Source organism: Spea bombifrons, chromosome 2, assembly GCF_027358695.1.
Source record: "Spea bombifrons isolate aSpeBom1 chromosome 2, aSpeBom1.2.pri, whole genome shotgun sequence".
Lineage (NCBI taxonomy): Eukaryota > Metazoa > Chordata > Amphibia > Anura > Pelobatidae > Spea > Spea bombifrons.
This window is the reverse complement of record NC_071088.1, coordinates 27,857,117-27,870,348: the sequence shown is the minus strand read 5'-3', so window position 1 is coordinate 27,870,348 and position 13,232 is coordinate 27,857,117. Positions and strand designations below refer to the sequence as shown.

The following is a 13,232-nucleotide window of genomic DNA, read 5'->3' as shown; positions in this document are numbered from 1 at the left end:
CTCTGCCACGGTGCCGGCTTGTAATGCTGAGCGCCGTAAATTGACGTCACTTCCGGCGCTCAGCATTACAAGCCGGCACCGTGGCAGAGCACGGAGACTCGCCGCAAAGGAGAGAGGGGCACCGAGCGGGTAAGCGAAAACCACTCGGCGCCCCTCTCTCTCCTCCGCTTAAAAAAAAAAGTGCTTGGGGCGGCAAAGTGCCGCCCCTTCAAAAGTGCCGTCTGGGGCAATTGCCCCAGTCGGCTCCATTGTAGGGCCGGCCCTGCGGCTGACCACTACGTGATACTAAAATTGTAATGTGTGGCCAGGCTTATCCACCTGGCGGCTGATGGCCTTAAAGTTTCACGGCCGCAAAGCCATCCCGTGGGCCAGTGGCCCTGATTCCCACAATATTCACAATTTGTTAGACCATATCATTAACGTTTCACTCCATTTAGTAGTATTTAACCTATGAGCACAGCATATAAATTTGATGGTGCTGTCCGTATGCATTGTGTTAAATTATAAGGTGCTCGTTGTGATTTAAAATGAGAAGACTCTTTATAAATATTGGGCCTACACGATGCATACGTCAAAAAGAATAGTTCCACGTTTAAACGTGAACTAGATGCATTGTGGGTACACATACATATGTGCCTACAGCCTACTTGCCAAGCATGGATCCAAAAGATAAAAAGAAATGTCTTTTTGTATCCATTATATTTTCTAGCAATTTGACTGTGACAAAAACGCATTAAAGAAATGTTCTTAATGTAGAGCTGAGATTTCACCTTGAGTGTTCATGTGAATGAACAATTAATGGCATACCATTATTCTTGATTTATATAATTCATACACTTTATCTTTTCACTTTTCCTGCTTTGTGCTTTCTTTTTGGGTATGCTATAAGGTTTGCATAACACAATACATGCTGTGAAATAAGTTTGTTATTAAAGGGAAGTTTTCAGCTTTACAGAGACATAATTATGAAGTCATCGTTATCCAACAGCTTTATTAGAGAATAGATCCTTACCTTTTTAAAGGACAATGTCACCAACCCTTTTGTGTGGCTTTATTTATGTTCTAGTTCATCCCTGCAGTCTACACTTGACTGCTAACTTTGACGGCTGTTAGCCCGCTTAGCATCACACCCTCAAGCGCAGGATACTTGATAGGGGCAGGCAACCAGTGATTTGGGAAATTGTTAGATGCTGCTTCCTCTGTCATGTGATGCATTGTTGATATACATATCTAGAATGATATATATATATATATATATATATATATATATATATATATATATATATATATATACACACGAACATTCTCACGGTATATATGAGCATTGATATATAAAGAATAAAAGTCCTTGATGTTTGGCTTTTAAGAGAGGCCTTGCAGATTCCGAGGTGCCCACATTTCATAGCACAGTATGTACTCAGTAATAGAATTCTGAAAGGTATATGTGCTGACAGGGGGGTCAGGGGTTAACTGGCCAGGGAATCATAAAGAATCACACCGGAGAGGTGCTGTTATGAAATAAATAAAGCATTTTTATTACTTTACTGAAATGGCACATAGAGCTATGTTTTGTTTTAAGGGAAAATTGTTTAATGTGCAGCAGAATCATTTTTTTTTTAAATTGCATAAACTAAATGAAAATTTATATGCTACATTTGAATTATTGTCTGAATAAAAATAAATTTTTATAAACTGCCCCATACAAATGCCTAAAACATGATGTATTTCTGATGATCAATCGTTTGGATTTATTGCACAAGAAACTGGATGTTCTACATTTTCTTCAGAGTTCATGATGCTTGTTGGACAAGCTAACCTTTCTAGCTGCAAAAATCCCTTCATTATTAATATAATGTATGTATAATATATGTGTAATATATATCGGTAAGATAAAATTAAAAATCCCCCCAAACGTGGGTCCTCTTTGCAGTATTTTTGAGAGAAGTTTCACAAAAGTTGCAATCCCAAGACAATTTGTTGTCTTACTATGGAGAAAAAAAAGATTAAAAGATGAGTTTCAGCTTTCTTGCCCAGCTTTGTAAAGAACAATGAGATGTTTGTCCATTCATATTTCTGTCCATAGTCCCTTTTAGCTTGTTTTTCCATGTGGAATAATACAGCTGTGTGTGTAGCGCTATGTGGGCGACGCAGTGGTCTGTAATTTTACTTCATTCATGTTCCTCTGGGTATCTCATTCGTGGTATATATGAAATCTTTGAAATATTAATATTCATGTCTAGGCTCGCTTACATATTCTCTACTTCATTTAACTCCCACTTACAACGGACAATGAAAAAAGGCGAGTCTGCCAAACGGGTTTAATGTTATCTCCAAACCTTCATTTTCTTTACTTCAGCAAGAGAACGACAGGTTATATTATCCTCAAACACCCTTTAATATATATGTAAAGGAAAGATGTACGACGAAAACAGGAGTCAGACAGAAAATGTTAGAAAATGTGTCTAAATAAAGCCATCGGCTTTCGCCTCAGATGTGAAAGGAAATCTTACATGATCTTCCATACAAGCCAGATAGAACTTCAGTATAGAGGTAACGTAAAACTGCTGAGACATAAACCTGTAAGTTGGGTCTAGCAAATTTGGGGCAGCTATTGTGTGCAATGACTTCTCCAGGCAAATTGCCCCCTTGGGCCATCATTCCTCTCAGTGTCCAGCTGCTCAATGGGACAGTTATAGGGAATATCTTTGATCTTCCCAACAGACCATGCACACTATAAAGGCTACACCAACCCAACTGTAGAGTTCTTAGATGCCAATAATGTTTAGTGGTATGCAGCTTATTAATGACATTATTGAACCATTTTCCTGCCCATTCTATCAGAAATAGGGAGCTCTGAAGTCCTGAAAGGTTATTTGACTCTACGTTGGCCCAAAAAACAATATCGTCTTCAAATAAATCTTCTATCCCAAGTGCCCCTATTTAGTGGAGACATATATTCCTGTTTGCAAGGAGTCCAGAATTTTTGCCAAGTGTGAGTATTTATAAATGAAATCATGTAAATGGTATGTGTAGTATTATTCTTTTAAATGTCTTACTCATTACTCATGGTCAAAAAAGACTTGCTCTGAATCCTAGCCATACCTACAACCACACCACATAAAACAAAAGTCTCCATCTAACGCCATTTTCAATGTTGGAAGGTGTGTGTTGGTTCCATTTACAGCAGATATGTCGCTGTTTTGTTTTCTTATGGGACATTACACAGCAATAATAGAGAAGAGGACTACTAAACCTTATGGAGTTCATTAAATCATAGATGGGCACAACATTATCCAACAACCTCATTGTGAGCAAATGATGCTGCCAGCACTTTGGACTTTAGCATGTCATTTTTGGGCCCTTCTGGCTCCTTAGAAAATGTGTTGTTGGAGCTCTGGTCATGGGAGCCGCTATATATAATATATTGTATATATAATGTGTGTGTATTTTAGTGTATGAAAGGCCTGGTTTAGGTGTACAAGGACTTTGCAGTAAATGTGTACCTGAGTGTTGCGGTTAGAATTCCATTCAAGCCTGGTGCTGCAGAATCACAAAAGTAATAAAGCAACGAGGACACCAAAAAAACAAGTATGTAATTATAAATAACTTTTTCCCAATGCAAAACAAACCTATACAGTGGCAGCAATTTCCCTGTATTATATTGTTGAACTGCGAAATTCAATTACCGCTGTATATGCATCTACAGTAAGGCATAGGAATGAAGCCATTCACTGTAACAGTTTTGCTTGAGAGAAGCCATTGTACTATAATTAAAGCGTATTGTGTTCACTCTGAAATACACCAGAGTTGGACACATTCTCTCTGCGATGTTCATGTTTTTTGGGTGAAACTTATTAAGGGCATTTTAGTGTTTCATGCAGCCTCTCCAAGAAGTACTTTAATATGTACTTTTCAACCTGTTCAAAATAAAAATAACTTAAGGAGAAGCTGCTCCAGAGCGGCAGCACTTTTTATTCACGTGTACCGTTAAACACCCATAAACCTATCTCTGAACCAGTGCTGGAGCTGGCTGGTGGTAAGTACTCAACATGTCCTGCAAGCTAAAGAGCTAGGGTGCAGGAAAACCGAATCCTTGCACAGGGACCACTTAGCTATGAATTAGTGTGTATGATGGCTTTCACTTTCACAGGAATTGGGTTCCAGTAATTTTGGCCATTATGCTTGCAGGAACGGTCAAGTTCCACCTATTTCAGCTTCATAGCAAGTTTTCCTGTCTAGCTTGCATTTGGCAAAGACCGGTCCCAGCGGGGATCAATCTTGAGCTCTGCTGCTGTGTATTGGGAGTTGGGAAAGCATAGCAGCTGCAAGTAAATTGAATGAGTGATGTTTCTAAGCGGAGCTCACTTGTTTCCCTGAAAGAATGTCATCGAGGAGGTTAACACTGCTTCGCTGTAGAAGGCAATAAAAATATTACTGCCCCTTTAGGCACAAAAGGGAGTAGTAACGCATAACAGAGATCTAGAATATCTTTTATTTATATAGCACTTCTTTACAGTACGTACATTTAAGGGTATAACAGAACAAACCAATACATTGGGGAAAATAGGGCAAGCTAGTTTACCCTTTATACAAAAATCATTTTGTCAAGGGAAAACATTTTTATCAGGGGAAAGATTATGAAATCGATCAGTTACGTTAAATGGAAAATGTATTTTAGAAATCCTAAGGTGGCACCAGAAATGTACAAAAAGAGATTCAATGTTTAAAATAGAATTTTTACAGACTTCGTGGGTTAAGTTCTAATTTTTAAGCAATCACCATAGAAACTAATGGAATAATTGTACGTTTTTAGAACTCCAGTTACTACAAATGTCTACAATAGATGAAAAGTATGACGAGAGCTCTGAGGGTATACTAGATGCTGCAGAAATGTTGGTTATTCAAATCCATAATAGAAAAATCTAAACTATCAGTGTGGACGTTTTGATTAAACGTATGTTAGGAGGGAAAAGTAATTTGTAAACAAAACCAGATTTTGAGTGGGTGTTAAAAGTATCGAAAACGATGACATCAATGCAGATGGCTCGATGAGCTTATAGAACGTTTACTAGGTGATGTAATAAGGATGGGTACAGCTACTGACACAACATGTTGGTGAGTTTTATTTTGTCCCCAGCTCTCTTAAATTGTGTACCGTTGGCTGTAAGCACCCGTGGTACCGATTTATATTTATACTTTTGCTATTTGAACTTCGAGCTATTTATACAAAGCAGCTGGTACCTCCACGATCTCTGTCACTGTGATGAGAAAAGGATCTAATTTTTTCGCCTGAAAAAAAAAAATGTGAGAACTCGGAGGGAGGCGTGGGAGTAAAGCATTCTTCAGACCAGAGGAAATAACAGTGTGGGAGGACTGCTGCATTCTAAATCCAGCAAACCTTCTGTATACCTTCTTTTTCCAGAACACACAACTCCAAATCTATTTCACATTTTTACCTCGATAGGCTGTAGCAGTTGGGCTCCTTATTTATTTAAAGTAACAGGGCAGAAGTTGATAAATTATTGTGAAAGCATAACAACTGATATTATTTTAAAATAAATACAACTCATAACAAAAACATAGCGTGCTTTTTTTGCAATGCTCCTGTGAAATGTACCCACGTGAAAATCCTTGCCTTCCCAAATTCCTTAAAAGCAACCAGCTACTCGGCGTTTCTCAAAATTATCAAACTATTGATTTCTAGAACACCATATGGATCCAAATCCTACCCCTGGTGAATCGGGATGGCTTAATATAAGTAAGTAGTTGATGGCTGATGTGTACCTGGAATAGTTATGCTTTACTGTAGCTTACATGGCTTATTTATTTATTTTCTGGGTATCTCCATCATCAATTATAGTCTTTTGCAGATTCAAAGAAATTGGATTTTCTATGCGACTTTTAATTATAGTTAAATTATTACGGCCATCGAGCCGATGTTAATGTTAATTGGGTAAATTAATTTTCTCATTTATTCAGGCGAATCGTACTCTCAAGGCATCTTTCCATGTGGGTCAAAAACTAGAGCTTTGTGGCATTTCTGTATGTCATTCCGCCATCAAGTGAAAAGTTCAAACTGCCACAAATCTCACACTTGGCCGTTAACGGAACAAATGTGCAGAAAAAGAGAAAATTCAAAGTCTTTAGGAGTAATGATGTGCATTCATTTGTAGGAGATGAAGGTTAAACAACTTCTGGTAGGAGTATGATTTAACCCTTTAATGGACAAGGTATTCCCCTCTCTACTTTCATAGACAAGTAAAAATAAGATATCACATGAAGTGTTCTCATTTGATCATGTTTAATATTCATTAAATACAGTGTCATGCACCATGTGAAGCTGGAGTTGTAATGTGCAGACATTTAAAAGAGATTCTCCCCTTCACACATAATATGAAATCACCTTGCTGGGAAAACCATTTTTATTATAGGAGACAGTTCTGTCTATGTACTGTGATGTCACAGTATGCCCATCTGATATCACAATACTATATAATCTGCTGTTGGGTGATCCAGCTTAGACACTATTCAAATAAAGTTATGGGGTGGCACATTTTTCATAGTATAACATTGCAAATATTAAGATGTAATCATATGACTATGATGGAGACATCTTTGGTGGGATTTATTTCCTTTGTATGTATTGTAGAATAATTGCTAGAACATAGTAGTTGATCAGACATAGTAGCTAATCAGACCTTTTAAGTACTGGTACCAAATAAAAATAAGCACACCGTTCTAAATTAGGCATCTCTTTAACATGATTAATTTCCTTACCTTTCATCAATGACATTTATTTGTTGAGCATTTATTTGTTGCCTTTTGGGTTTTGTGTGGCTCTCACTTTTTGGTTGTGGCTAGGACAATTCCCAAAATTTTTGTTTGTTTGTTTTTGACTTTTTGCCACTGAGCATTACTATAAAGCGGGGGTGGGGGACAGTCAACATAAGGTTTTGCAAGGAAATGAGAAAATAGATCTGTTGGGCCAAATGGCCATCTTACCATGTGCAGCGGGATCTGGACATCACTTATTGTACTCTTGATATGCCATCTGTCATTTTATTTTTAAGCATTTCACTGCTCAGTCTAAATAAACCTGAAAGGAGATTAAAAATCCATTTCAAACTGTATCACCCACAGGCTGGTAAAACGTGGAAATAAAATGCAGTCTATTTTATTGTTAAGTAATGGTGTTCTTTTCTTCTGGGACCTCGTTAAACTGTTTTACATGTTGGGAATGGCCAGTTGCTCGCATTCTAATAACAGTTAAGCAGTTGCAGTCAGTTGAGGAAAAACAGTTTATACAGTTATGTTAAAAGATATTCAACGGTCACTGGGCTTTATTCATTAAAGGGAGAGTTGCTGATAGTTGGCTTTCCAACTCCCTCGTTCACTGTTCGTTATAATGGGCCAACACTGGCTGGTTTCTCAAAAAAAAAAGCCTGAGCTGGTCCTGCATAATGGATAAGTTAAAGGGTGAAGAAATCCCACTTGCTTAACTACACATTATACAGACCCAGCCAAGCTTATCCTATAGTAGAAGCTCACTTTATAATGAATAGTGATGTCAAAGAGCTGAAACACAACTCTCCTGGCTACTCTCGCCTTAGTGTCCAGACCCAATTGTGTTGTGTTCCATTATTTAAGAAAATGGCAAATTATTATTTTTTTTTTTTTTTATTTTGGCAAACAAGTTATTGAACTTTACTACTTATGGAAACTTTATACCTTGCTCACAAAACACAACTGATTTTCGCAAAACGATGTCCATGTGGGGTTTTTAAATTTCTTGTGTTCTTGCCAGCGCAGTAGCACTCGGTGTATCCAGGTTTTTAACTTTTCATCTCTGTAGGTACATTTTGTTACCAAGGTAAGGTCTAGACAGAAATATCTAAACAAGCTTAACCAGAGACAGATCACAATTTAAATAACAATGTGATTTTGTATCTTAAAGGTAAAGAAGGTTGCTAATATGTATGAATCGTGAAATGTTCACCACTGAATTAATTTAGTTTTTAGTTGAGAATGAAAAGATTCTTCAAGTGATGAAACTACGTATGTGATGTTACCAGCACAATGAACCTGCTGCCAACTAGCTGTAATAAAAAAAAATAAAAAATAAAAAATAAATGTCATCTATTTCTTATGGCTTCTTAGCTTTTGTAGGGTACAAGTGTACTTGATCTGTAGGTTATTGTTTTTCAGTTTATTACATAAATGGTTAAACTACACGAACAAAAAAAATACTGGATATCCAGTCGTGCTAGTTTTGTTCCCCAGTCTTTCTCTTTTGAGCTAGTTTTGTTGCAACAAATGCTTGTAGTGTTGGCTAGTTTGAGACCACCATCCAAAAACGTCAGGTAGCCTTGAATAAAGCCTATAGTCTACACACCTTACCTGCACCAGTTACAATACATTGTAAGGAACTTAATAAAACCCTAACATGTCCTCAGCTTTTCATCTCATGTATTTATGATTTAAAATTGAGCAGTTTTGTTTCTTAACTCCAATTTTCTCGAAGAAATGAACTAAAAATGGAGCTTTCATAAGCCCCATACTCAGGAAGAAATGAACTAAAAAAGGCAAGATAATTATGATTGTACTCTCTCTTTAAGAATTACAACAGCTCCTATTACAAGCATACATTTCTTTCTTAGATAGTTGAAAGAATCTGTTTCCATGGAGACTGAACATTGGTATAAAATTAAGTTGCCTTTTTCTGAGAAAGATGTTTTGTGGTGATATTTTTTCAGCATAAAATTAAATATTAGTTAAATTTAAAACCCCATTCAGAATTGTATTGTTTCATCATTAATACCATAGAGCAGATATTACGGAACTATTTGTTTTCATCAAATCTAATGAAATAACATTCTTACAGTTGCATAATTAAGCCAGTGTTTTTCATGGGTCCGTCTTGTTCCAATATTACTTCGTATATTATACACAGCACAGATCCCCAAAGGGACGCTAAGGCGGGTGCACTGCACCCACGCGCTTGCCCTGCACCCACCCCAAAGGGACCCACTTTAATGAGGAAGAGCAAATGCTTGATCCGATGTCACATCCAACGCCTCTGATAAGCCTACAAACAACTCCTACACCAGACCACAAGGGAATGGAGCCCACTCAGGAAAACAGGAGGCAAGCTGGGTGGGGGGGATTATAGGTGCTGTTGGGGACAAAAAAGGCAGGGGCTGGGCGTGAACATGGCAGGGGCTGGGGATAATATGCAATAATATCGAGGTTGTATAGGTCAGGTCTGCACATTGGATCAGTGTGTGGTGCTCTTGCCATCAGACCACCTGGTATTTGCTCGATGTACCAGATGGCCTGTCTGGGCCTGTATGTCTTTATAGAAGAACTTAAGCAAAAGAGTGGAGCTTCAGAGCTTCTTCTCTGTCCGGAGGAGAAGGTGTGCCCAGAGGCTCCGCTCTTTTGCCAAAGTGCACTGGGAAGTCAGTCTAATGAAGACTGAGAAAGATGAGCAAATATTTCTGCATTATTCTGGCCTCTCAGTGCACTTCCACAAAAAGCCAGAGGAACAGGTAAATTACCTCCTGGCATTGGAGATGTACTGCAAGCGAGATGGCGAAACACTGGGGATTTGGGTCTTAAACAAGGACTGCAGTTCCTGAACAGGGACATATGAGCGGTATAAGTTTCACAATATGTTATGATAAATTATTCTGTTTATACGTTTGGAAGTACTATAGTTGTACTTTCATAAGGTATACCAAACTCTGTAATTGTTAGTAAAGCATATTAAATGTTCAGTGCTCGTGTATAATACTTGGACTAATAAAGGGTAGAAATCCTTCACACAAATCATATGGTTTTTGAGGGGCACGTGTTTTAGTGTGGGTATGGTTTTAAATGGGTATCCATACCTTGGGAACTGGCATTCACCCTCCTAAAGCCAGAATTCTTCCACAATCACACAAGACTTCAATTATGAATGGATGCCTCACGTTCACAATGAATGTGATGCTCTAATCATCCATTATATTCATGCTGCTGATCAATAAGCAGCATCAGAAAAGTAAAATAAAAATGGGAAAATGGGCAGCAGCAGGCTGGATCGCTGCAATGCAGTCCTTGGAGCCGCCATTCATGTTCCCCCACATCAGAAGTCTTGCGTGATGATGTGATTGCACTAGACTTCCTTTATGAATGGACGCTTCACATTCACAGTGAACGTGATGCCCGTTTATCTGTTATGATTGCTGCTGATTTAAAAAAACTATGAAAGTTAAAATACAAAATAAGCATGCCTATAGTTGGATCAGCTGGCTGGCACACTGGAAAACCTGTCTGATCCAGGTCATTTGAGCAGCGCCCCTCCTCACCTGTTGTTTCTGTAAGTCTGCTGCAGCTAATATATTTTTTTTATTTTATATTTTCAGACTTTCCAGCAATCGCAATCATCTTTACAACATAAATCTAAGAAGAGGAACAAAGGTAAATAAATAAAAGCAACGAGGAACATTTTTTATAGCTGGTAGACTTTGTATGGCAGGTTTGTGAGCTGATTAACAGCTTGGAGTGCTAATATTTTTAATACCATCACATTTCATGCTGGAAGTGTTATTAAATGCTACGCAGTTACCTCCCTGCATACTCTGCGCATCACTAATCCACCTCCCCAGACATAGTATTTTAATCAAGGAGATTACATTATTTTCAAACAATCGTTAACACCTTGATGACCAAGAAGCGGTTTTGCATCTACTCATGCTCGCTCAACATTCTCAGCTTGTTTTGTGTGCCGTTGTGAATACAGTGCATGTTTGGTAATGTTTCATCCTCAGGTCTCATTACAATATTTGAACACATATCTTATCTGGTTGTTTGACTTCAGTCAGCAGCCTATCATTAATTTAATGAATGTTCCCTTGACTCATAGCTGGTCCTGAATGTACTCATAGTCTTTCTCAAGTGAAATAAGTGTTATGTAAGATAAATAGAGCTGTGCATACATGCACACATTAAAAAATGTTGGTAAATATGGTCACATGACACAAAGAGGCATTTGGGCACCAGATCTTGTAACAGTTTTTGCTAGAGAAGGGTAACAACCTTCTGCTGTATAAAATAGTGTGTACCAATAATACCTTACGCTTACACACATACATCCACACCTACTTCACTACCATGCGCACACACACTCGCTCCAACACAATGCATACTCATCTCTCTAACTTACCTTGCGCAAAGTCCTATCTACGGTCCAGCTCTGTGCTGTGCTCCCACCTTAGTGACCCCCTGATGAAATCAGGCACTTGCATCAGATGTCTGCTGTGGCAAACTGCAGCATTGCCTTGGAAATTGTAGGATGTTCAGTAGCAGGGTGGCATTATTAGAATGCGCCAGCTCCATTTATCCCTCAGTTTTTCCAAGAACTTTATCAAGGTCGCTGCCAGTAATAAACTATACAAAAAAAAATAATCCAAGTCGCATGTGACTAGACTCTTGAGGTTTAAAGCCTTCTACCCGTAACCCCTGCACAGTGAAGTGATTAATACTCCAGTCTGACTACTGAAGTTGGCCAACCCCCGGTGAAAAATGTAGACATGTTTTGTTCTATTTACACATAGCCAGGGGACACCACACTATTTTTTTTGTGTGGATTTTATTGGGGCTTTTTGGAAAATATGGGTAAATGAAGGAGCCATTGAAAAAATAAATGATGTAGATTTTTAGTGGCAATTTGTGTTTCATCTTGATGTACAAATGGACACACAAATCTCCAGTCAAGCACAAAATACCGATAATAATGATTTTTTCATATAGTAAATACATTTTTCCAGAAAAGCACTAAATGCTGTATATTCACATTTTTTTCTCTCTCCAATGTGATGACTATGTGGCTGTGCCACCGATACATTTGTGTGAATGTAGCTGTCTGGATGTCTGCATGGTGTATATCTATGGTCTCTTGAGTTCTGCAGCACATTTTTATAAGTCTCGCATGTTTAATGCTAGATTATTGGATGAGGCATACCTACTTAAAATGAATAATACACTCCACTGTTTTCTGCTTCCCCAAGGACCTGTTCCTGGCAAGAGCAAAAGGCGCATATCATGCAAGGACTTGGGTCGTGGTGATTGTGAGGGATGGCTTTGGAAAAAGAAAGATGCAAAGAGCTACTTCTCTCAAAAGTGGAAAAAATATTGGTTTGTTCTGAAGGACACATCTCTCTATTGGTATACAAATGAGGAGGTAAGAATTGGCTATACAGTATAAAGTGTGTGGAAAATTTACTTTTAGACTGTCCCTTTTACTAAAGTCAATTTCCCTGACAACCCTGCTATTGACAAATGCATATTTACACTACTCTGTATGTTCTTTAATAAAGATTGTTCCAAAGCAATTATCTGACACAAGGGTTACAACCATGCTTCAAAAACTTTTTTTCAAGAGTAAATGGTGCCTCTGCCTATCACGGGTTTCTTTTATCCTTTAACCAGAAACGTTTAGCTTGTTTGCACCCCATGTTATTGAAGACTAAAACTGTTCTGTCTGTTTGCCATTATTTTGTTTTTGCCATTTCATTATCAAGTTTAGGGGATAGATGGCCATACTATGCCGAGGTTCCAAGCTTTTAAACGTATTAGTGTTTCTAGCGTCCTTAAAAGCTGTGTTTTTGAAGTGCAGCAATGTAATCTAAAAAAACAATATTACATATGTAACAACAAGTGATTAGATGATGTTGGCCTATATGTCCTAAGTCAAGTCTGCATTGGTTTCTAGAGAGCTCAGGTTGGAATACACAACTTTAGTTTGCATGTGGCTTGCTGGTATCGGAGAGACCTCAACTTGTTTCCAATGGGAGATGGTGACCCTTGAGCTCACTGGTGAATATTATGAGGTCAATATAATCATACAGACTCTTCTTGGGTCAATGCAGCCCTTAGTAAATTTCCACCAGTGTGTAGATAGGGATGGTAAAAAAAACTGAGAGCAGTGGAGCTGTTAACTATACTATTCTATTCTCATTATTCCCTACCAGATGCTGTATTAAACAGTTTGGGAGCTACTCCATTCAGGTTCTTCCAAGACAACACCACAACATTTTTTTTTATTTTGTATCTAATAATTTATTTTTATAAAGAAACATATATCATAATATACCGTATTTGCTCGATTATAAGATGACCCCCCAAAATCTGAATATTAATTTAGGGAAAAAAGAAAAAGCCTGAGTATAAGACTATGCTATAGGAAAAAA

At 38.0% G+C, this 13,232-nt stretch overlaps 1 protein-coding gene and 1 long non-coding RNA gene across 2 annotated transcripts in view; both read left to right on the top strand.

Moving 5' to 3' along the window:
* The window catches only part of LOC128474878 (uncharacterized), a 152,278-nt gene that overhangs the window by 105,830 nt on the left and 33,216 nt on the right, over positions 1–13,232 (top strand). The gene's annotated exons all lie outside the window — the stretch shown is intronic.
* The window catches only part of CNKSR2 (connector enhancer of kinase suppressor of Ras 2), a 116,525-nt gene that overhangs the window by 70,600 nt on the left and 32,693 nt on the right, over positions 1–13,232 (top strand). Inside the window, exons 16-17 of the mRNA XM_053457286.1 lie at positions 10,407–10,461; positions 12,051–12,223. Coding sequence (XP_053313261.1) covers positions 10,407–10,461; positions 12,051–12,223 — 228 coding nt within the window. The remainder of the gene's footprint in view (positions 1–10,406; positions 10,462–12,050; positions 12,224–13,232) is intronic.